At 37.4% G+C, this 22098-nt stretch overlaps 1 protein-coding gene across 3 annotated transcripts in view; it reads left to right on the forward strand.

The window, feature by feature from the left end:
- Positions 1-7148: 7148 nt before the first annotated feature.
- The window catches only part of ISPD (isoprenoid synthase domain containing), a 129104-nt gene continuing 114154 nt past the window's right edge, over positions 7149-22098 (forward strand). For all 3 annotated transcript variants that reach the window (XR_003397750.1, XM_026842322.1, XM_026842321.1), the window contains exon 1: positions 7149-7529. Coding sequence is in view for 2 of the 3 variants with exons in the window: in XM_026842322.1 (XP_026698123.1) it covers positions 7164-7529 (366 nt within the window). In the remaining variant the exon portion in view is untranslated. The remainder of the gene's footprint in view (positions 7530-22098) is intronic.

Below are 22098 nucleotides of genomic sequence, written 5' to 3' on the forward strand. Positions count from 1 at the left end.
CCCCGGAGGGTTTGGTTTTGCGTTTCGGCGGGGTCTGTCACACTCCCCGCCCAGTCAGAAGATGCAAGAAGCGACGGGGTGGCCGGGGACACGTAGGCCGGGGCTGCCCCGAGCAGTGGCCCGGGCAGACTCCCCCGGGGAGAGGTGCCGGGCGCTCTCCGCCGTCTCTCCGCAGCGACGCCGCTGCCGTGAGGTGGTGTCGCTTTCCACTGCTGTTGGAGATCCGTTCGAGGCCATCGGCCTCGAAGCCCGAGGGTTCCTGTAGCTGTAGTGGCCGGTTTGGTGAACGACAAGCTTGCCGTGGCCGTTGGAGACGGCCACAATGTTCTCCAGAGGCCCTGGAAAAAGATCTGTGCTGCCATAGCCATTCGGGACCTCAAATGTGTCCAGAGACCTCGAGAAGATCTGCTCTTCATAGTAGGATGAACTCGGTGGTCTACAGCGCTGCATTATGCTCCACTTTTACCGTCCATGGTGGAATGCCCTGCCTCAGCAGGAAGCTTAAATGCCCCCTTAGCTTTGTTTAAGATACAGTTACTGGGCTAAAAGCTGATAGCTCACTTAGCGCGAGGCCGCATGTGCAATGCATTTGTTTATGTTGGAGCAAAGAATTTAAGTAATGGGATATCTTAGCACTCAGGTTTTGCCTTCTCATAGGACTGTTGAGTTCTAGGCATGTGACTGACAGTTAATATATTATTGTCAAATGTTAACATAATGTAAGTCTTGTATCTAGTGTCACTTGAAACACTGCAGGTAGGAGTGGAGTGTCAGATGTATTCTGGATGTTTTGCAGTAACTTGTAGAAAAACAAATCTTTTAGATTTTAGCAAGAATAAATGGGGAGGAGTGGAGGGTGGTGAAAAGAAATGGAATTGCCAACATCTCCCAAAGTCTTAACTCATGGAAACTTGTACAACATCAAAATTGGGACTCTTTTTCCATTCCCACCCAGAGAGGCTTCCCTCAGGTCACTTGTTACTTTATGAAAGAAATATTGCTTGTTTTCTATATTTAGTTTTCAACAGCAGCCTGTCACAATGCTAAACACATCAGTAAGCAAAACCTCCACTCCAAAGCTTGTCACAGCTGTAATTTCTGCCAAAATGTCATGGGAATCTACAGAAAAGAATAATATCCTTATTCAGTGTATTGGAGACCTGGAAAAGAGAATAGAGTGAGGTTTGGGAAGGAAATGATATTCTTAAGAAAATAAAACATTGTTCATTAAAAAAATTTTTTTTTTGCTGCCAGTAAGCTCTGGGAAAAAAACCCAGTTCTTTGAGCAACAGTATTATATTTATGTCCTGAAGCTGCAAAAAATTAGAAGGTTGTATTTTAATTGTACAGTCCAACCAGGCGAGTGATCCCAAGTTGATTGTGAGAGTAGCAACCTAGTGCTCTCAGTGATTTGCTTAGGTGCTGGTGCTCTCACAGATAGAGCTTTCTGCCATCTCTGTACTGAAGTGTTGGCTGGTATGTATGTGTATGAGGAGTTGGGAACATATATACTCTAAAGCTTGGAATGGCTTTCATTTTAATCTCAACACTTATGACTCTAAGACTGCAGAAGAGATACCTTGTTCTTAGTCTATGCAAATGCAAAAATGTAATATTGAGGAACTACAGTTTGTCATGTAATCTTATCACCCAGAAGTGGCAGATTTTCTGTGTTTATGTCACATCCTGCTCAGACGAGGGGGACAAATGACTCAGATTTGCAAATCCCCAATTGGAGTGGACAAGTCTCCAAGTCCAAGCATTTATTAACTACCCACTATGTACTAATTGAACACATGATAATTGGCTAAGTATATAGCAAGTTGTGGCAAGCAATACAATATGCCTTGTATTTCTTAATGGAAAAAGGAAAAGAGGGAGATAGAGGGAATGGGGAAATACAGATCATCAGTCTGGGTCCCTGTGCTGATCCCGCTGGTGAGGGTTCCAGGAGGTGGCTGTCTTTTTCGCTGGCATCAGTCTTTGCTTCACTGCTTTCTCCAGATGGCCGGGGAGCAGAGTGAGAGATCAAGCGAAGCTCTTTCTTCCCCCCTTTGATTTATACCCACTTTCCTTGAGTTTTTCCCCTAGGTCGACCCACGTACCTGTGTATCACATGTATGGGGAGGGGTAAGGTGTTTCATGGGATGATGTGATTAGCATGATAATGTTAGCCCCTGTTAGCATATTGAGGGGTGTTAACTTTAATATGCATTTCATGGATAATGAAGCAAAGTTCATTCACTGGACACATGGCCCTTGAAATTTGCCCAAGTGCCCCAGAGGAGAGTCATCCTGTCTCCACAGGGCTCTCTCCGCCAGCTACATCTGGCAGTGTTATCAGCTTTGACCTCCACAGAATGCACCCTGTGGCTCATAGTTTTGTCTTGTGAGTGTTTGAGGCATTTCTTTAATCAGTCTCAACTTTTGCTTTCCTGGGTTGTTTATCTTAGTTTCTCACAGGCCTGGTTTCTCGTCTCTCACAGTTTAGCATGATACTGTCTTCTGATGTCTATTGTTTACCTGCTGTAATTCAATGAATCCTTGACTCTTGAATATTGGACTGGTTATCACAGCTATTGTTGAGCTTTTTTTGAGACTGGAAAAAAACATAGCGACATACAGACAGAAATATGTGAGCAAATCAAGAATCTGAAGCTGCTGTATGTGTGCTTTTAAAAATCAGGAGAGAAAGACACTTACTCTGCTCATCTGAAAGTAGTGAGAATCTTAAATGTTGAGGTGGAAAAACTGTCAGACAAGACAAGAGCATACATGAATGAATAGGCAGTGCATCCTGTTGCATAGGATGACAGCATGTAGAAGGTTGACCTGCCAATAATAATCAAAGATCATGCCCTTAGGAAGAGAGGGTGAGGAGAAATGAGTGGTTTTAATTGTCAGTACAGTGGTGCTAATAGGAAGGTCAGGTCCTACCTTGGGGGTAAAATGAAAGTGTGTTGGAGAATTTAAATGTCCTTCACATCGGATTTGTTTCTGCTTCTGTTGAACTGAACTGTGTAAGGCTTCTGCATCAAGTTCAACAGGGCTAGAATGGCATTACTCCTTTTTGCTTCTGTACAAACTAGTAGGGTTCTTCCTTCTCTTTTATTTGGGTCTATGTTTATTTAGAATCTTTCCAGTATCTTTTCTGAGACGGAATCTTGTCTCTCTGCATGTATGCACACATACTTTAATAAAGCTATAGAGCAGAAAACAGACTAAGGTAAAGGTTGATTTTAGAATCATTGAGGGACAAATAAGCTGATGGTATTCTTGCTGTGCTCTTATTTCACCAGTTGTTGAAAGTACTGTGAGAAGTTATGAAAGAGGAAAGCAGTGACTGTGTTTGATGGCAGAATAAAATTTTTCTATAAAGGTTTCAGACAGCTTTGTTTACTGTAATATAGTCTCTTAAAACAGGTGCCTTGGTATCAAAAAACATCACCTGGGGAAGCTTCCAAACAATCGCCTCTTCGCAAGGGTCTTGGGTGCTTTATTTGCCAACTATTTTCCTCATCGGCTGATGCATGTTCACTGGCCCTACAGGTCACATAATTACAATTCTGTTAAATGTATCTATTGTGATAGTTCTTTTTGTCCACTTATCATTAGCTTAATCTTAAAATTATGAGCTAAAAATAATCACAGCAAACAATCTAATTATTTTAACTTTATGAAGATATCTTGTCTGACTACTAAGGAATGCTTTCTTTTAGGAAAAAATGGATGGCTTCTGTACCTGAGATAATCAAAACTTCCTTAATGTACCTGTCAAACTTTACAGTCTTAAAAGCTCCCAGCTTCCATTTTTGTACCGTAAAGGATCCGTATGTATTCATATATTTTTTTCATATATCAGTAAAGTCATAACAAAGTTATTATGGAGCAAAAGGGAGTTATGCCTGCATTCTGCAAATGCATTTTGTTCTTGACAGTTCATTTTCTCATTTGATTCTTGAATAGTTTTGATGGTCATCAAAACTAATACCATGATTTACCTTGTACCTCTGAAGAGTTTCTGTGGCAGTGAAAGATAGTATCTTAAACTACTAAAGCCATCTCAGCAGTGACTGCTTGGTTCTGGCCTTGTTTTGCAGACACAGCTGCTGATTTCAGTAGGTTGTTTGGTAAATGGGTTGTTGATGATTGTGTAAGAGTTGCAAGAAACTGAGAGTGAGTATTTAAGCCTTATGTCAGATTTCCGGATCAGCACTGGTTTGTATGTGAATGAACTGATAGAGGGTTAAATGTCAGTCAGGTTTGTACTCCAGCGTGCACCTAAATGGTGATACAGTCGCAGAGCATAATTTAGGGGTTGTTCAGTTTCCTCTGCGGTCTGTGTTGTGAAGTCATGTAATAGCTTAATCTGTTGCTGAGTTAATGCGCTCCTTTACTTTGAGTTCTAGCTTAGCTAATATGAATATATGTACTTTTTGAAATTTAATGAAACAGTACTATTTTCTACTAGGCAGCTAGTTGGTCTATTGATAGGAGATGATGTTGAGGACAGTCACAGGAAACATACAGCCCTTTTCTGCCTCATTGTTTTCCTTCTACTAACATTGAGGTCCTCCCAAGGCAGCTATAAAGTGATTATAACTGTAGTTGTTCATTTTGTTTCATTTGATCAGACCTGATTTTCCACTTTAGAACTATGGCCTATGTTGTATAGAAGCACTAGAGTTCTGTACCTAGTGCCCATTAAAGCACACTGGGGTATGGTATTCTGATCTTTTTTATGCCTTGTGCTGTTTTATTCGGAAGCTTGTATTATCTTGATCTAATATTACAGTTATAAAATTGAAAGGGTGCTTACTGTTTTTAAACTGGTTTTGAGCAGGTCCTGAGCTTTTTATTATTTTAGTATGAAATCTTTCTGAAGAAAAGGGCGTGACAAGTTTGAGGGAGGGACAAAAAAACCCAAATCCATTTACTGCCAGTTTGAGTGTATACTGATTGAGTGTATACTTTCTATTTCATTAGAACATTTTGCAACATTTCCACAAGCAGATCTTTAAGCACCTGTGTGTTGCACGTTCTTATTTATGAGAATTTGTAGCATACATAACTGATTTTACCTTTCATGAGTTTTGGTGGGATATGTTAGGCTTTGAAGTCTAAGCAGTTCTTGTACCTAACCAATCTAGAGGATACCTTTATACTCCTACACGAATAGGTTGCATCTCTAAATCCCGGCTCTAATTATAGAACATTAGTCCAGAGTCAGTTGAAGGACACACTCAAGTTTATAAATGTGTTTATCCAGACACAGGGTGGAGCTCTGACCGCATCCTGTCACTTGTTGGTGTATTCTACCACTGGAGGCCTTGAGCCATTCCACCCACCCTGTGCAGAGATTTATCATAGGCTGACCACTGCTTGTGTTCCCTTCTCAGAAGATGCTGTGTGCTACCCAGTTGCCTCATAATCTTTTTCGTTTGACTCCAGAATGTGAAATGTCAGTGCTCTTCTGACACATTCACCAGTGAATGTGCAGACTGTCCACTGTTTCTAGGAACTGTGTAAGGCTATAGTCTTTCTGCAAATAGAAGAGCAGAGTTCTTATTCTTGTTTTGAGTGAAATAGCTCTTCTTGAATTTTGCTTTATTTAATCGACCGACTTTCAATATTCAAAACAAGAGCTGAGATTAATCCAATTAGTTTGCCCTAGTTCTGAGTTGAAGTCATGCAGAGATGCTGAGTTTTCTGGCTAAATGTAAGACTATGCCAGGACTCATTTGAGAGATTTGAAAACCTCTTGATGAACCTGTGGTGAGTGACAAGTTGAAATGAAACTTGAAACCATATGACTTCGGATTTTACATTTGAACAACTTCAATACTCATAAAATGTTGAGAGTATGTTGGTTTGGCTGTATTTTCTGCCTTTGTTATTAATAAAATGAACATAAGGACAAATATTTTTCTTTTGAAAAATACTAATAGCACTTCTATTGATTTTATTTTTAATAGTTATTTTAAAATTAATTGAAGTAATTTTCGTGAAATTCCATTAATTGCCCAAAAAAATGTACAGAAGGTGGAAGATGCTCTTTTGTTTGACATAGTTCTAGGGGTGCAGTTTGTATCACGATGACTTCGGTTTTGGAGTAAGGATAGTTTTTAAGCAATGCCTTCTCATGTGTTATTGCAGAAACCAGTCCCTTGAGGCTGTATATTTCTGTACTGTAAATTTCTGCCTCTTATTTTTCTAACTGGAAGTACTTAATACCTTAGCCTGTCTTGTGTCTGCAAAATTAGTTTCAATAGCTTTGCTAGTTTCAGTTGAGAGAATATACCATAGTTGTCTCTCTTTTTTCCTAGTTGGATGTATAGGCTACACATGAGTAATTTTACTATACTGAGTAGTAAATTGTTTTTGTAATCATTGCTTATCTGATGAGTTTCTTGTCAGTCATGCTAAAAAGCCCTCCTGTCATCTGTGGAGACACAGAAAGGAAATAAACCAATCCTTTTTAATGTTCTCTATATAGCATTTAGGAAATAAACCACTCAAATAGCTGGATTTGAATTACGATATGTCTGTTATTTTGAAGTACAGTGTGCTACATGTGACTATAATTTGTATTCCTAGGCCCTTTGACAGAAGTATGACTTCAGCCTAACTTCAGTTATGACTGATTTTAATCTTGTGGGATGTGGGCCATTCTCTTCCTATACCACCTTTCAGTTGTAGAGTTAGCCTGGTACCAACAGTAGAAGCTTGAAGTTCTCTAAAAATATTATGGTAATTTTGTCTAGCATAGCTATTTTTTTACATTGTGATTTGTGTTTCAGAGGTTTTCTTGATCCTCTTACTTGTAGAGTGTACTGCACAGTAGAACAGGTCCAAGGATTTACCAATTCATTGAAGACTGAATTTAGAGAAAGCTAAAATAACAGACTGTAGCTGATAAATTTAGAAGTTACATTTGAAGCTAGGAATGAGGCTAAAGTAAGAAATGTTTTGAAGGCTTTTCAAAGGGTTAGCAGAAGGTGCTTTTTTCTTTCGATTCCAGTTACATTAGTTGACGTCCATGTATTGGTAGAGATCCTCTCATGTAGCTCTCCCTTTAGGGGTGGAGTGCTAATACACGCACAAAAACATGGACTTGAATATATTGAGGGATGTTTTATTTAGCCTGCTTGAATTTCTTCCGTATGAATTTCTTTGTATCATGGAGATACCTGTGCTTTTATTTAGTCATTCATGTCTACTTTCTCTGTTTTTGTACTGTTTTTTATAGGATAAGTTGGATATCCAACATTATTGTGGTGGTCTCTCCTGAAAATATTGAAACAATGAAGTCTATCATTGAAAAATATGGCCACAAAAGAGTTGTGATAGTAAAAGGTGGAATAACTCGTCACCGGTCAATTTTCAATGGACTGAAAGTATTTGTGGAGAATGAATTTTCCAACCATCTACTCCAGAAACCAGAAGTAGTGATTATCCATGATGCTGTGAGGCCGTTTGTTGAAGAAGATATTCTTTCAAAAGTGGTTATGGCTGCTAAAGAACATGGGGTATGTACTATACAGAAATGCAACTCTGTTGTGTTCTTTATACTGTACAGTGTAAAATGATGATTGACAAGTAAGGATTTTTCTAGCAATTAATGTATTATGTTGATTTTTAAGTAGAACAGATTCAGAATCCCTATTATGCAGGTAGGTCAGACTGGGGAGTGAGACATTTTTAAATACCACAGGTGTTACATGCTACGGGGAGTAATTATTGTCAGAGAGACTATCAGCAAGAGATTGAATTAATCAGCAATTTGTTAATTGAAAGGTAGATTACATAATGATAGTTTACCCTTTTTTCCATGCAGAATTTTCACCTAATGCTAGAGTAGTTCAGTTAGTGATTACTAATAATATCTAAAGAGAGTATTGCATTGGATGACTCCACAGACTTTGTGTTTTTATCTCAAACTTCTATGCAAATCCTGAATAAGTGGCAAGAGAGCTGTCTCTGTATTAATGCTAATTCTTCTAGAATCTGTAAGAATTGCAAACTACTGGGAAAAAGGGAAGCAGGAAGCCTCCAGCTGTAGGTTGGAGATCCTCCTGGTCATCACTGCATCCGAGCACTGGGAATATTCACAGGAACCGGAAAGATTTCTGAGAAAGTGATATGTGAAGGTGGTAGAGTTATTAAAGGAATGCACTAGCAACTAGAGGAAACAGTGCATAAACTGGTTAAGATAGAGGTGTTGGAAATCACAACTTTGCCACAGGCTTGTTTGTAGAATTTGCTACATTTACCTTGTACCTCAGTTCTCCATTAATAGGACTATAGAATGCTTCTCTACTTCAAGGAGATGATTTGAGGTAGAAGTCATTAGTGACAGCAGATTGATTGGGTATTAGAAAGCTAGGAAAATCTGCCACTACTTGTCTTTTTCAGTAAAAGAGGTAAAAGGTGAGCCAATGGACAGATAATTCACAACTTTGTCAGTGGAATAAAGAGTCCAAAGAATGACTTGTGGTATTTCTTTGGCATTCCTCCACCTTTTTTTGAAAGATCATAGTGTAAAAGGGAAATCTACCACTAATTAAAATATTTACTATGAAAATTAAATTATGTAAGGTTTCTCAAAACTTTGTTAGAAATCTAAATATATTGAGCTTCTTAATAATAGGCCTGTACTTGTGTAGTTTGGCTTAATGAGAAATATAAATAAGTACAAACATTGGTCTATAGTTTTCAGTGATGCAGAACGTAAGTTTTCAGTCATTAAAACTTAAATTCCGTTAGAATTTTAACAAGGTTTTTGACCTTTCTCATACAGCACAGAATAGCTTTCCAGAATTGATTCTCTGCCAAAGACTTTAAAATAAATCTGCTTTGTAAATCTGTTTTAAATGAGATTCTTTGAGAGTAATAGAAGAATGAAGTTAATTGTACTGATGTTGAGTTGAAATGAGAATAACTGTTTTCTGAATGTGTGTGTGTTTAGGTGTCTTTGCATGTTACAATACATCATATCTCATCTTTGTGTTTAAGCTTTTTAACTTGTTCGCTTTTTCATAAAACTTGTGTGATTTTAATATATTTTTTCTGGTGTTCTTTTTAATTGGGTGTAAGACATTTTCAATAAAACAGTAGGAAGCTAAGACAATCTCTATTGACCTTCTCAAGGCAGTGTACTTTAGTTCATCTGAACTTCTGACTGGTAAATATTACCTTACCTAGATCACTGAAGTATCGTTTGATCTCAAAAAGGTGATCTTATACCTTTGTCTTAGTCTTTTCCATTGTATAATGTCTGTCTGAAATGTGTATGGTATTTATTGGCTCTGTGGTGGCTTCCTGTATTGGCTTAGATCCAGTGAATTCAGTGAGGCTAGGCCATCAGAGAACTGGAATCCATAAGCTGTTAACTATTGGTATTACCTGAGAAATCAACTGAATTAAGGAACATGAGAAGAACTTAACTTTGTGTAACAAATTGGAAAAGCTTCCTGCCAGAGAGAGGTGGCTATCTTCACTTTACAACTACAGAATGCTGAAGAGCTAAATGAAATTTGATCTGAAGAAGCTATCATCTTTATTTCTTCCTATAGTCAGAATTCTTTGCATATCTAAAAAGGAGTCAATTTTTCAATCTTTCAGTACAAAAAGTAATTACTTCCTTTTGCATTATGTAGAAAGGTACAAAACCTGGCAGAAACATCATATTAAATCACTAGTGTCATAGGGGTAATGCTGTATTGTTGTTTATCTGCATACCATATAGATAGTGTAATTATGAGGAGCTTTAATGCTCTTTAAAATGGCAATTGATCAAGTAAGTTATTGCACTTCTAGCTGCCAATTGTCAGACAAGTAAACTCCTTTATTACACTTACTAATCAGTTTGTTATTTGCCTGTAGGAATCAAAATGTGCACCTTATCCAGAGCTAATAAATTATGCCTTAACCCCCCCAAACAATTGCTTGATTATGTGAAAATATTACTTTGTAACCAATTAAATTCCATTTATGTTTTTGGGGTAATTTTGTAATTAAAATTACATGTTTCTAGAAACAAATTCTTTATTGCTAGTAAAAGTTGAGAAAAGTGGAAGCTTCAGAAGGCATCAGTCCAAAGCCTCTAGCAATATTTCATTGCCAACATTGCATTTTAAACAACATAACTAAAAAGAAAAATGCTTACAAGAAAAAAAAAAAATCAGGAAGGCGGGGGAACTTGTCAGTTCTGCTATTGAGAGTTAAAAAAAAAAAAAGAGGCACATACAGTCAAAGACTCTTTCTTTTTCTGTAGTTAACGTAAACTAGATTTGAAAGTATAGTTTATTTCTTTGAAAGGACCAAATCAAAACGGCATTCTTAAAAAGCTGGTTTCTGGAAGCTGTCTAACATCATTATTTTATTCTCAGCTTTAGCAAGGATCCGAACAAAACATACATGCCAATCCAGATGTACAGTGCTTCTCAGTCTCATGGACTCTTATTCATGTACAGAATCAGTCAAAATAATACCCCCAGACAGAAAATACCACATATTGTACTCAGTCTGCTCCCGAGTTTACTCAGATTCAGAGGTGTGGTTATCAGTCTTAGTATTGGAAGGCTGAAGCAAAAAGCACGCACCCATACACATGCTGTTTTTTCATCCAGTTAGATAGCAAAATAAAATGCTTTATGTATGATTGTTTAGTTGCATTAGCAAAATAAGCTGGGTGGCAAACCAAAAAACACCTCTCTTATTCCACTGAAGATGAAGGAGGACTTGGGTGGATAAATAGGTAGATCTGGTATGGTATACTTGAATGGGGATGGCAATGATGGAGCAGTTCTATTCCCTCTGTCCTTTCTTTGTTCTTTTTCTCTTGGAAGCCCTTATCTTTTTATGTTTTCTTATCTCCTCTGTTTTGCCATATATGGAACATTTTACACATGAACTTTGTCCACTTCGTTATGCTCAAAGACATTTTATCCAGCTGTAAAGGCTGCATCAGTAATAGACCGTATTTGATTCCTATTTATGCATTGGGTCATCCAAAGTCATCCTGTGCCTGTGTTCTCAGAGGTTCTGCTTTCATTGTATGCTCCATACTTTGCGTGGCTCCTGCTGTTCTGTCAGACACTTGTGCAAAAGCAGACGACAACTGATGCCATATGACCATCTTGACATGATTTTTATTCCACTGATGGAATGAGTTCTGTAGTCTAGGAGACTCTAACTTATGTAAAGTATGTAAAAATACATATTGATGAATTGTAGGGGTGTTGTTATATAGCAATTTTATAAGAAAACAACCTTTGAAGAGCTACATTATTGTGAGGATGAGAATCTGTTCAATAGCCCTGAAACTTTTATGAATGCGTGAAGAAATCAAGTGTGGTTTTGTGCTGTACAGAAAATAGTTGCACAGCACATTATTCCTTTTCCAGCTCTGCAGTGATGGATAACTATCGGAAACATGCTGATGTTTCCATAGCTTATGGCATTATTGGTTCCATAGAAAGTTATAACCTTCTCACCCAAGTTGTTAATTATTTTCTGTGTTGAATTGAGAACTAATATATTGTTAGCAAATACTTGAAGTCTTTGTCCTCACAAGATGTAGTTTAGTGGTGGGAAAGTACTGGTAAGGGGAGAAACAAGTCTGTAATTTCTCAGTCTCAATTTAAGTGATTTAGATGATTCACTGCATTCATTAAAAAGGATGCAACTCAACCAACTGAAATAGATAAATCATAGACAGAAATTTAAATCATAATCTCCCTTTCTTCTCTGCAGTATTTCTGTGTTGTACTAACAGAGCCAGCCATGCCTAATACAACTAGTATTTAATCTTTTTAAAAAGGTGACTTAATCCCACATTTTTTGGCTTTTGGAAGTCTACACATACAGTAATTTTTACCTTACATTTTTTAGGTAGGATTAGGTTATCCCAGAAGTAAATTTTGAGCATAACTTCCTGTACTTAAGTGATTGCTGAGGTAATTTTTATGTATTGTCTATGAAATGTATCTCCTTTAAATTTAAAGGAACTATGAATATGATGATGCTGTTGATTTGAGGGTAGTTAAAGTCTGTATGCTTCATCTGAGTAAACAACATGACTTTGGAAAATGAAGCAGCCTTTAGTAAAGATGTGTCTATTTAGTCACTCAGATTTCTCCTTCCTGCAGCACATCAAAGGAGTAAAGAATAGTTTCTTAAAATAAGGGATATCTCAGCTTGTCCAGCATGTGTGAGGAGCTGAATAAAGGCCTTGGATCATTCTAGCTACTTATACACATCAAGATCTGGAAAAGATTCTTACCCATATCTCTCTGCTAAGGATTAGGCATGCACACCTCTCAAAGTTTTTCCCCTTTTCACCAAATACTGCACTGAAAATAAATCTGAGTTTTCATTCAGAAATGACCCCAGCTGCATTTTGGCTGAGTGTGATGTGGGTGGTTTGTGACAAAGACAACACCAGCCCTGCAGGTTAGGTGAAGCTTCTGAAAGCCAACTTGGCCTGTTTCATATGCTGTAATAGTTTGCTGGACTGGTTCTGTGCTTATCCTTCTGTTTCCAAGAAGGTAAGTGGGTTGTGGTACAGATATCTAGAACTAAAACTGCCTTAGGAAGCCTTGAGGCCTGTAGGAGAGAATTCATGAGGTATCAAATTCATACATACGTGTATTAGAGTCACTATTTGAGCCAAGCTCTCGTGGTAAGGTATAATGATCCGTTTTACAAGGCCCTTGATAACAGAGAAGTGTGAGATGAAGCTCTTATGAAGGGACGTGAAATTTTTGAATCCAGTGGTCTGTAAGAGAAAGAAGCAGTGCGAGGTTTTCTGAGAGGAAGAAGACACAATCAGTTCTGAGAGAAGCAGCTGTGCAAATTCAGAAGGCAAGACATTTGATAAGCAGGTGCAGAGTTGCTTAGGGAACTGCATGACCACAAGCTATAGTGCCTGTGGCTTTGGTTGCTCAGGACTGTGTGTGGGAAGGAGTTATTAATTAAACATTGCAGTTTTGCATTTGGTTGATTAAATTGTGCAAGAGACCTCCTACAACACCAAGATTTTTTTTTTTTTCCTTCTTTCTTCGTAATATGTTGCAAATCGTGTTTAATGACATGCGGTGGATCAGTAGCCTTTACATCATGGTATTGTTGATTTTTTTAATAATGTAGACTTTCTGGAGATAAAATACAACTTCTTAACTGTAATTGTAACTCCTGTGGCAGTACCTTCAAGATTTCTACTCCACTGAATACAAATCTTACCTCCTCTTTATACTGACTTTACTATGCAGAATCCTTCGTGGCACACTGCACTCTCACTGATAGCTTTTTGCAATGTAAATCAGTAATAAGGGTATGAAAGATGGCTTTCTGACTGTAAGATGTGTTTCGTTACTTGTTGATGCAAGGAAATACTATGCAGTCAAAGTAAAATATATAGTCTTGTTAATTTTAGAGACAAAAATGTTTGTGATTCATTAATTTCTATAGCAAATATTCTGTTTAATTTTTACCACCTAGATTTGCAGTATAGCACTAGTTACAAGAAAGTGCTGGTAGCTCATCATATTATCATCTTAAGTTGAACGAATGCCAGAATTTAAATCTGTAAGTATACTTCAAAATCTTTCAAAAATTTTGAAAAACTTGGTAGCATACTGGCAATATGATTTGCTTTGGAATTGCTTAGACTGAATTTTTCATGTTACAGAATACATCATAATTGTGTATAATATACAATTATTGCTGACAACTGAAAAGATTAAATACGTCATAAGAAAGTCTTGAAGTGCTATACCAGCATGCGCTGCTCTTTAGGCAAGGGATGATGCTATGTGTGGTCTGGATCACATATACTTAGTGTGGATCTTTGGTAGCATTATGCAGACTTTATACAAACTTTGAAGTACTTAAAAACACATCTGTCAAGAAGAAAACAAAACCTTAATAAATGAGAACATGTTGTTAAACATTGCCAATTATTGCACTGTATGTTGACTAAGTTAATAAGACCTTATTTGGCTAAGTATATGATAGAATATATTTTATTGAATATACAGTACTATTGTATTTATGGAAAACATGAACTTCCTTGACCATTCCTTTATTTCTCACAAGGAATGCACAAATAAAGAATGTATTAAGAGAAATGCTACATAATTTGTATGACACCATTAAAAATTATATATTGATTTAATCCTGATAATTTTTATAATTTTATTCTTTAATGTATTAAAAATACTTAACCTGATTTATGGCAGTAATTTGTGATACAAGAGCAACCTAAATTACATTCTTAAGAGTTATTTTCAGTCTGCATTTTAAAATCCAGTTTTAATATGACATCAAATGGTCACATAAATTAATTGTATTGTTTGCAGAACCACTCTTTGCTTTTTCTTAGTGCATGCATACATTATTGGTTTTGCTTCTTTTCCACTTCATCATGTTCTTGAGCTTTTCAGTGCTGTCTGTTGAAAAATTGCAGCCTGTGATATGTTTAGTTCTGCTTTCTTCCTCCACCTCATATATATATTCAGTTGCATATGCCTATTGTCCTGTGTTTTTGAGGGGAATCTTTTTGATTTTTCTTTGGAATTCTTACTTTTTCCATAGAATAACATTTAGAATTGAGCATGTTGTCAATTAGGTCAAAATTATATTTGCTGATGCTTAGAGGTAAATACTTTAAATATAAAAGAACAGAAATTTATGTAAAGTAAAAATATGTGCAGTCTTAATTTTTGAGCAACAGTTTCTGTTATTGGTAGCATTTTCGGCCGAAAACGCTCACCAAGGCGCATTCTGAGAAAAAACAAGCACGGAGGACGAGAATCGCTGTTGCCCTGCATAGCGTTCCGGGCAGCGGTCACAACCAGCAAGAGAATTCCCGGCTAACAGCTTCTCTCTGGCGGGGAAGTGCAAACGTGCACGTTTTCGGCCGAAAACGCGTTTTCGGCCGAAAACGCTCACCAAGCCCCATTCTGAGAAAAAGCAAGCACGGAGGACGAGAATCGCTGTTGCCCTGCATAGCGTTCCGGGCAGCGGTTACAACCAGCAAGAGAATTCCCGGCTAACAGCTTCTCTCTGGCGGGGAAGTGCAAACGTGCACGTTTTCGGCCGAAAACGCGTTTTCGGCCGAAAACGCTCACCAAGCCCCATTCTGAGAAAAAGCAAGCACGGAGGACGAGAATCGCTGTTGCCCTGCATAGCGTTCCGGGCAGCGGTTACAACCAGCAAGAGAATTCCCGGCTAACAGCTTCTCTCTGGCGGGGAAGTGCAAACGTGCACGTTTTCGGCCGAAAACGCGTTTTCGGCCGAAAACGCTCACCAAGCCCCATTCTGAGAAAAAGCAAGCACGGAGGACGAGAATCGCTGTTGCCCTGCATAGCGTTCCGGGCAGCGGTTAAAACCAGGCAGAGAATTCTCGGGTAATAGCTTCTCTGTGGTGGGGAAGTGCAAACGTGCACGTTTTCGGCCGAAAAATCTTTAGTTTGCTATAGCTAATTGGGACTGACATGTCTTGCTGTACATGTACTATCCCCAGTTACTCAGATAGTATGTTCTGATAAAGGTGACCTCATTAGAAGAAATGTTTTCTTTTTCTTAAACAGTGTCATAAATATACATTACATTTGTTTAAGGCATCCTGTGTCTTTGAAGTCAATTCAATGTACAACATAGTGTCAGCTCATTAACATTGGATCAAAGTGTATATTAAATTTCTGATTAAACATCCCCTCTTTTGCAGCTAGGAATAAACACAATTATAACTTCTTCCTTCCTGGTGTTGGTTTAAGATTAACATGTGCCCAACTTTAGTGAGTTTGACTGTTGCTCCTAGCCAGCTGGGTAAACAGACTTTAAGGAAATTAGGTGAAGTTTAGCATACAAGCCTTTTTTCATGGCATTCATAACTCCTTACATCTGTTCTAATTAACCATCTTTTTGTCTGTCTGATGATTGCGTTTAATATCTGTGTTACACTGGGCTTGTTTAACTTTTCAACCAGTTCTGTCCTTGGGCAATTAAAAGCTGCCAGTACAAATGTGTCAAGATAGCTGGAATTGGAGTGGTTGGTGATGCCGCCTACACAGAAGAAATTTTAGTGTGTATCTCACTGATGAGAATCAAAAATGGTATGCCCATAATGACTATGAATTTTGATTATTTTTTGTTTCCAAAATTAAAAATAAGGTAATTTAAGAATTATTCTTGTTGTTTAAAAAAAGGCAGATACCTGGCAGATAGAAGGTAACTTTTTTTATTCAGCCGTAATCTCTAATGGATACATAGCCCAGGTTGTGGATTGTACAAGTTTGCTGGTAGAAGGAATCCTGTCCCCACCACAGCACTGCCACAGAAAGAATATCTGTGCTACATGATAGAGCCTGGGTGTGAGTGTGGGTGAAAGTATGATATGCCCTGGACTCAGATTTCTGTTTCTGCATGATAATGAGAGTACCTCTGCCTTTATTGTGGTCTGCTATTCTTTACTGAGTCATCCTGGTTGTCCTGTAGTCCTGACTGCATGCTGTTATCTGGTCCTTCAAGAGAAGTGTGCAGCTGAGGTACTGGTTTGGGGGGGATCTTTTGGACGTGACGTTAACAGAAGAAGTTATGGGAGCAGATGATGGCAGGTTTGAGTTGAACCTGTGCAGCCAGACTGTTTGGCTTTGCTGTACAGCAAGTAGGTTATGAACTCTGTGGACTATGTTCAGGCTTGAATCAGTTCAGTTTGGCAGTTGGGCTAGTTTGGGCTTGAACATGTGTTCCATCTAAGTTTAGAAAACTTTGCACATATAGCCAAATTGTAGTTATTGACTGTACTTCTGTATGGGACTGGTAACAGTTGGTGTCATTACTTCATCTGTGTCCTAGTCTTTTCCATCCAAACAGAATTGTTTTGCCGAGTTGGAGGAGGAATACTCTCGTCTTCTATCTATGCAGTGGAATCATAAAACTTCTCATAGATTAAAACTTTTGGTTATAGAGAAGATAAAATGTAGCCCTAGACAACAGCTGGATACAAAATGCGGAAAAGGAAAAGAGAAAAAGAAACATAAGGAAAAAAGATGCAATATTTCAATGCAATTCTTTGAATGTGCCTTGGAAGAAATTCTTTATTTTACAAAGATAGTTATATGACTTTGTTTTATTAGATATTCTCCCCTTCAGATTTACAATATAAAAGATTTGAAAAGAACATCCTCTTAAATATGTGAAATATTTTAATCTTATAATTGAGTTATTGAATTTTGCTTTGAAGATACTGTTTGATAAATCTGAAATAAGAAATCTTTCAGTAGAGACAATTCTTCTAATTTAAATGGTAATTACTGAGTGTGGCTGAAGCATGTTGATTACTATAGATACAATTAGTTTGAGTGCAGATGTCGAATAGAAATGCATGTTTCTACCTGTTTCATGCATCATGGATACTGTGTTTATTTCTGTATTTTTTCATACTGTAGTTGGCTGTGAATGCCCTTCATGGCAAGTAGTTTGATCTGTGTAAAAGAATACTTTCCCTGTAGTAACATGTGGAAACAGTTTGATGGAATAAAATGAGAAGAAATTAATCATAGTTATTCTGAGTTGCTTTTGCTGGTTTGTAGCCAGACCCAATTTAGATTGAAATCCTTAGGAGATGGTAGCGTTTGGTAACATAAATAATCTTTCACCTAATAAAAACCATTCCAGGACATATTTGTAAACTGTTAGATACCTAGCTTGTCTAAATTATCGACTGTTGTTGTGATGTAGTTGAACAGTGTCCTAATGCAATCCTTGTCTTCATGGAAAAGCAAGATGAAATTGTGTATTTACCAAATTCACTATTACAAAATTGACTTTAATGGAGATCTAAGATGGATGCGTTTGTCCTGCTAAGTGTGAGTAGCCCCACAAACTTCAGCATACAGTTTCTAAGAAGACAGCTGCTTTGAAGTGATGAAAAAATACTTCTAATACACTTCTACTTCCAGTGTATATATGCAAGACAAGTTTATTTTTGCTAGGACAGGGTGACTACATTATTTGTGAGTCTTTGTTCAGTACTATTTTGCTTGTCAGAGCTGAAAACAACTCTCGTTAAAGAATTAAAATTAATAAATATGAATAGTGAGAAGACATGTAAAAACATGAAAATAGGGACATCCTTTTAAAGATAGCACTCATAAGCTATGTGTGTTTGACATCAGGCCTATGCCTAAGTCATTTTAAAACATTGAATCTAGTTAGAGTGACTGAAATATAAAATGTGCATTTACTTAATGCTACTAAACAGCTGAGAAGATAGAAAGCATAGGGAAAATTAATTTCAGGTGAGATAGAAGCTATGAAATGAGAAGAAAAGTACTGTTGGTGTAATTAAAAAGTAGAAGGGAGTCATGCTAGAGGAATGTAAGAGTCTGCTCATTTAGGACTAGACTGTAAAGTTTTAAGCTGTGGTTCCCACTCACGTGAAGTTTAGGGTTGCAGATTGGCTGTGTAAGTGACCTTTGTGGGTTTGTATTAGTACTTGGGGCCTACTGAGGACAGGGGTGTGCCAAAGACATAGGATACTTTTTTTTTTTTTTTTTTTTTCTGCAGGATCTGTGATTGTCTGAACTTGTTACCACAATGTTGTAAAACAAAAGGAATTGTAGCTATGGTAATTTTTTTAAGGATTTTGTGCCACTGCAATTTTTTTTCCCTTCCTACTTCATATCATTCAACTTGTTAAACTTTACAGCTATTTAACGTTGTCCCATTTCAACTCTGGCTCAGATCAGTGATGCGGGTGTGTTGGTTTTCAAGCTCTTTTGGAGCTCTGGCTCTTGGATAATTTGTTCTTGCTAGGTGGTATTCTAGATGTGGGGTGTTGGTCTCAGCCAAATAATGCACTCTGTGTGTGGGATGTTTGTAACCTGGATAATTTCTTGCTTGTGATATAAGCTCCGTCACTGCCCCTAATTATTTTGGAAATGTTAATGGATTCTGGCTTTTTTTTTTTTTCCTAAATAAAAAAAAGATTTTCAGTTTATATGAATAGTCAGTAAAAATAAGCTGTAATGCATTGTGTTAGCCAGGTTGCTATGTGGTATGTAGGCTTCTGTGTCCTAAACATTCATATTTCATTTTGTAATAACAGGTGTCATCAATACTGCTTGGACTTTACTCTTCTTGAACTTACTGTGTTGTCTGACCGTGAAACATGCTCTGGTTATGTATTCACTGAATACATACATCTAAAAATTTCTAGTCAGAATAAAAGTATGATAAAATGAGAATGATACAATGTCACTGTTTAGTGGAAAGATGGATTAGTATGCCTTGAATCTATTGAAAATATTTGGGATACCTTATTATACTCACCTGCATGGTGTACTTAATTCTCTACCTTTTTTTTTCAGCCACCATCAAATCTTTAAATCTTGAATGTATGTTGTGCTCTAGGTAGTTATGGAAAAGTCTGAATACAAAAATGAGAACCTGCTTGTAAAATTTTTTTATTTGTGCCATTTAAAATAGGTTATAAAAGATACTTGTGGTTTCTAAAAGCATCTAGGGGCTGGTTCAGTTTTCAGCAGATGGATGGATGAGTTTGCTTCTGAGATACCAATCTGTCGCTTCCCCTGAAGTTGATGGAATTCTGTGTTCTCAGGACATTTTAGGATTGTTTTAAGGAAATTACAGATTAAAATTATGGTTTTGTTCTAGTATTTTGTCTGCAATAGAAAACTAACCAGTTAGCAGTACTTGTTTCAATGTCTGTTATGCTGTGGAGGAATATTTTGAAAGCTTGCCCACAGATACTTTGATACTTTAACTGATATATTTATCAAAATGTGCAAAAATGGAGGAAATAAATCTATGCGTTTCCTGGACGTGCCAGGTTCACCGAAACTAGTGCTTGACTGTCTCTAAGGTAGAATAGCTTGAAGGCTGTAAAGTGGACATTTAAAGAAATTCAGTTTAACTATCCATCATCTATGTACTTCACATTCAGGAAAAGTGTGTTATGCTTTTTGTGTGTAATTTTGAAAGCAAATCTACTTGAGATCTGGGTCAAAATGATTAGAAATTGGAAGATGAGTACTCTGGGTAGGGAAATGTTAGTATAAGATCCAGGCACTTGCTTAGACTCACAGGATTTGTATTTTGTGGTAGGCTAATTCAAAGTGTAAAAAAGATCTGTAAAACTATAGTGACATTAACAAGTACTTATAATTTTAAATGAGGACAGATTTTCTTTGTTTTATTCATTATTTTTAAAAATTCATGTCTGAACTACTTGCCTGGTAGCTGGACCAAATACCTATACATTCCTGACGTAAATAGCAAGGCAAAGCTGCTCATATTAGAACAAATCAAATTCATATACCTGAGACTCAGTATATCCTCTCTTTACTAATATAGAAAGAGATCTTTGTTACTGATTTATAACCTGAAAAACAACATGGAAATTCCTTGCAAAAAATAAAATATTTGATGTAACTGAATATATGTAGACTAGCTGGAAGATGGTGTTCTTCGCTTTACAGCCTGCAGTCATCAGGGGCTTTAGATACAGTAGTACCTTTATTGTTTTATTGGTCCAACTGTGCCCTAATGTTTTAAGTTTCTGAACTAAAAAAAAATGTAGTCTAAAGCCCTGTCTCAAGTACCTAAATTCCCCATTCAGTTAATTGTGAGACTGATTGGAGTGGAATTTAGAAAAAGGCTTTGTGCTGAATAGGGAGGATGCTTGCACTAACCAAAGGAAATGCCACAAAATGAACCGTACATCTTAAACTGTGCCCCTCTTTGGCCTGTATATTAGAACAAAAATCACAGCTCAATTCTTCTGCTTTTACATGCCAAGTATTGTGTTTACACCATGAATGAAGATACCCATGAGCCAGCTTTTGAACCAGAAGCAAGTGTGGTGAGGTCTGTGTAAGCCAGCTTGTGTTTGGCAGCTGTGTTGCCATATGCCAGCTAGAGAATGTTGCCAGAAATACTGCAGATGCAAGGTTTCCTGTGTTAGGGACTCAGCTCCCTTGTCCCATATGAAAACAATGCAGGGCATACACAGGCCAGTGTTCTCCTTTGCTTGATCCCAGTTTCACCCAGTGTGAAAGTGACCTTAGGAACTAATATAGGTCTTGTGTCACTGGGGTGGTAAACAGCTCTGTATTGAGTCACATCATCTGGTTGAGGGAGCCGGTATGTGTGTGTGCTGAGACAGAGAAAGGTCTTGCAGAAAGGTGAGCCGGTACTGAGGAAAACAACCAACGAGTTATTTTATCTTGTCTCAGGATTTTAAGTTTTCAACTCAGTGCTGCACCTCAGCAAGTATGCTCTAGTTTATGGATTCACAGCTTTTGTACCCCAGCTGCTCATCATATGAAAGTTTTCTATGCAGTAGAAACTTCCTGGCTTTAGTAAGTACTAGAGCTCTGCATTCTGTTTTTAACGCATAGAGTAGTCATGGTCAGAGTTGTCCTTTTTTGGAATAAAAACTGTTATTTTTTTAATCAAGTGACTGCTAGTTATCCTGTTACTGCATATGTAGAGTTTCTCTCCCCTGTATGATCAGAAGTCAGCCATAAATCTTATTCTTTGTATTAAATGTCATGTTTTCAGTCAGTGTCAGGTATAGTTTGAGTGGGCTTGCTGCGGAAGACATCTTATTGTGCCCAACTGGTGATTTCTCATTGAAATGGAGGGAAGACAGGTGAGAAACTCTCAGCCTGCCACTCTGGACTCAGTTCTGGGGCAATGTAAAGCAAAACTGTCATTTGGAAAATGCCATTTGTTAAATTTTAGGTGCCATGAAGTTTTCAATTATTTAAGAAGTTAATTGGGGGTTTTTAAAAATGCCATGTTTGAATTTGTTGGAAATCAGATCTTCCTGAATCTTCTGGAAGACCAAAGTCTCAGCAGAGCACGAGATGTGGTTCAGTATTGTCACAGAGATACAGACATTAATGAATTTTTATTGTGCAATAAACCAGATGTCAAGAAAACAATGTGTTTCGGAGTTCTTTTGAGAAGATAATTTTGAGTATTTCAATTTTATTTAGAATTGCAGTTTGGTTTTTGGTTCCTCAGTGCGTGTTTCACTTGTGAGATTTGGTTACGCAAGTC

This window comes from Athene cunicularia (genome assembly GCF_003259725.1).
Source record: "Athene cunicularia isolate RWA chromosome 2 unlocalized genomic scaffold, athCun1 chr2_part1, whole genome shotgun sequence".
Classification (NCBI taxonomy): Eukaryota; Metazoa; Chordata; class Aves; order Strigiformes; family Strigidae; genus Athene; species Athene cunicularia.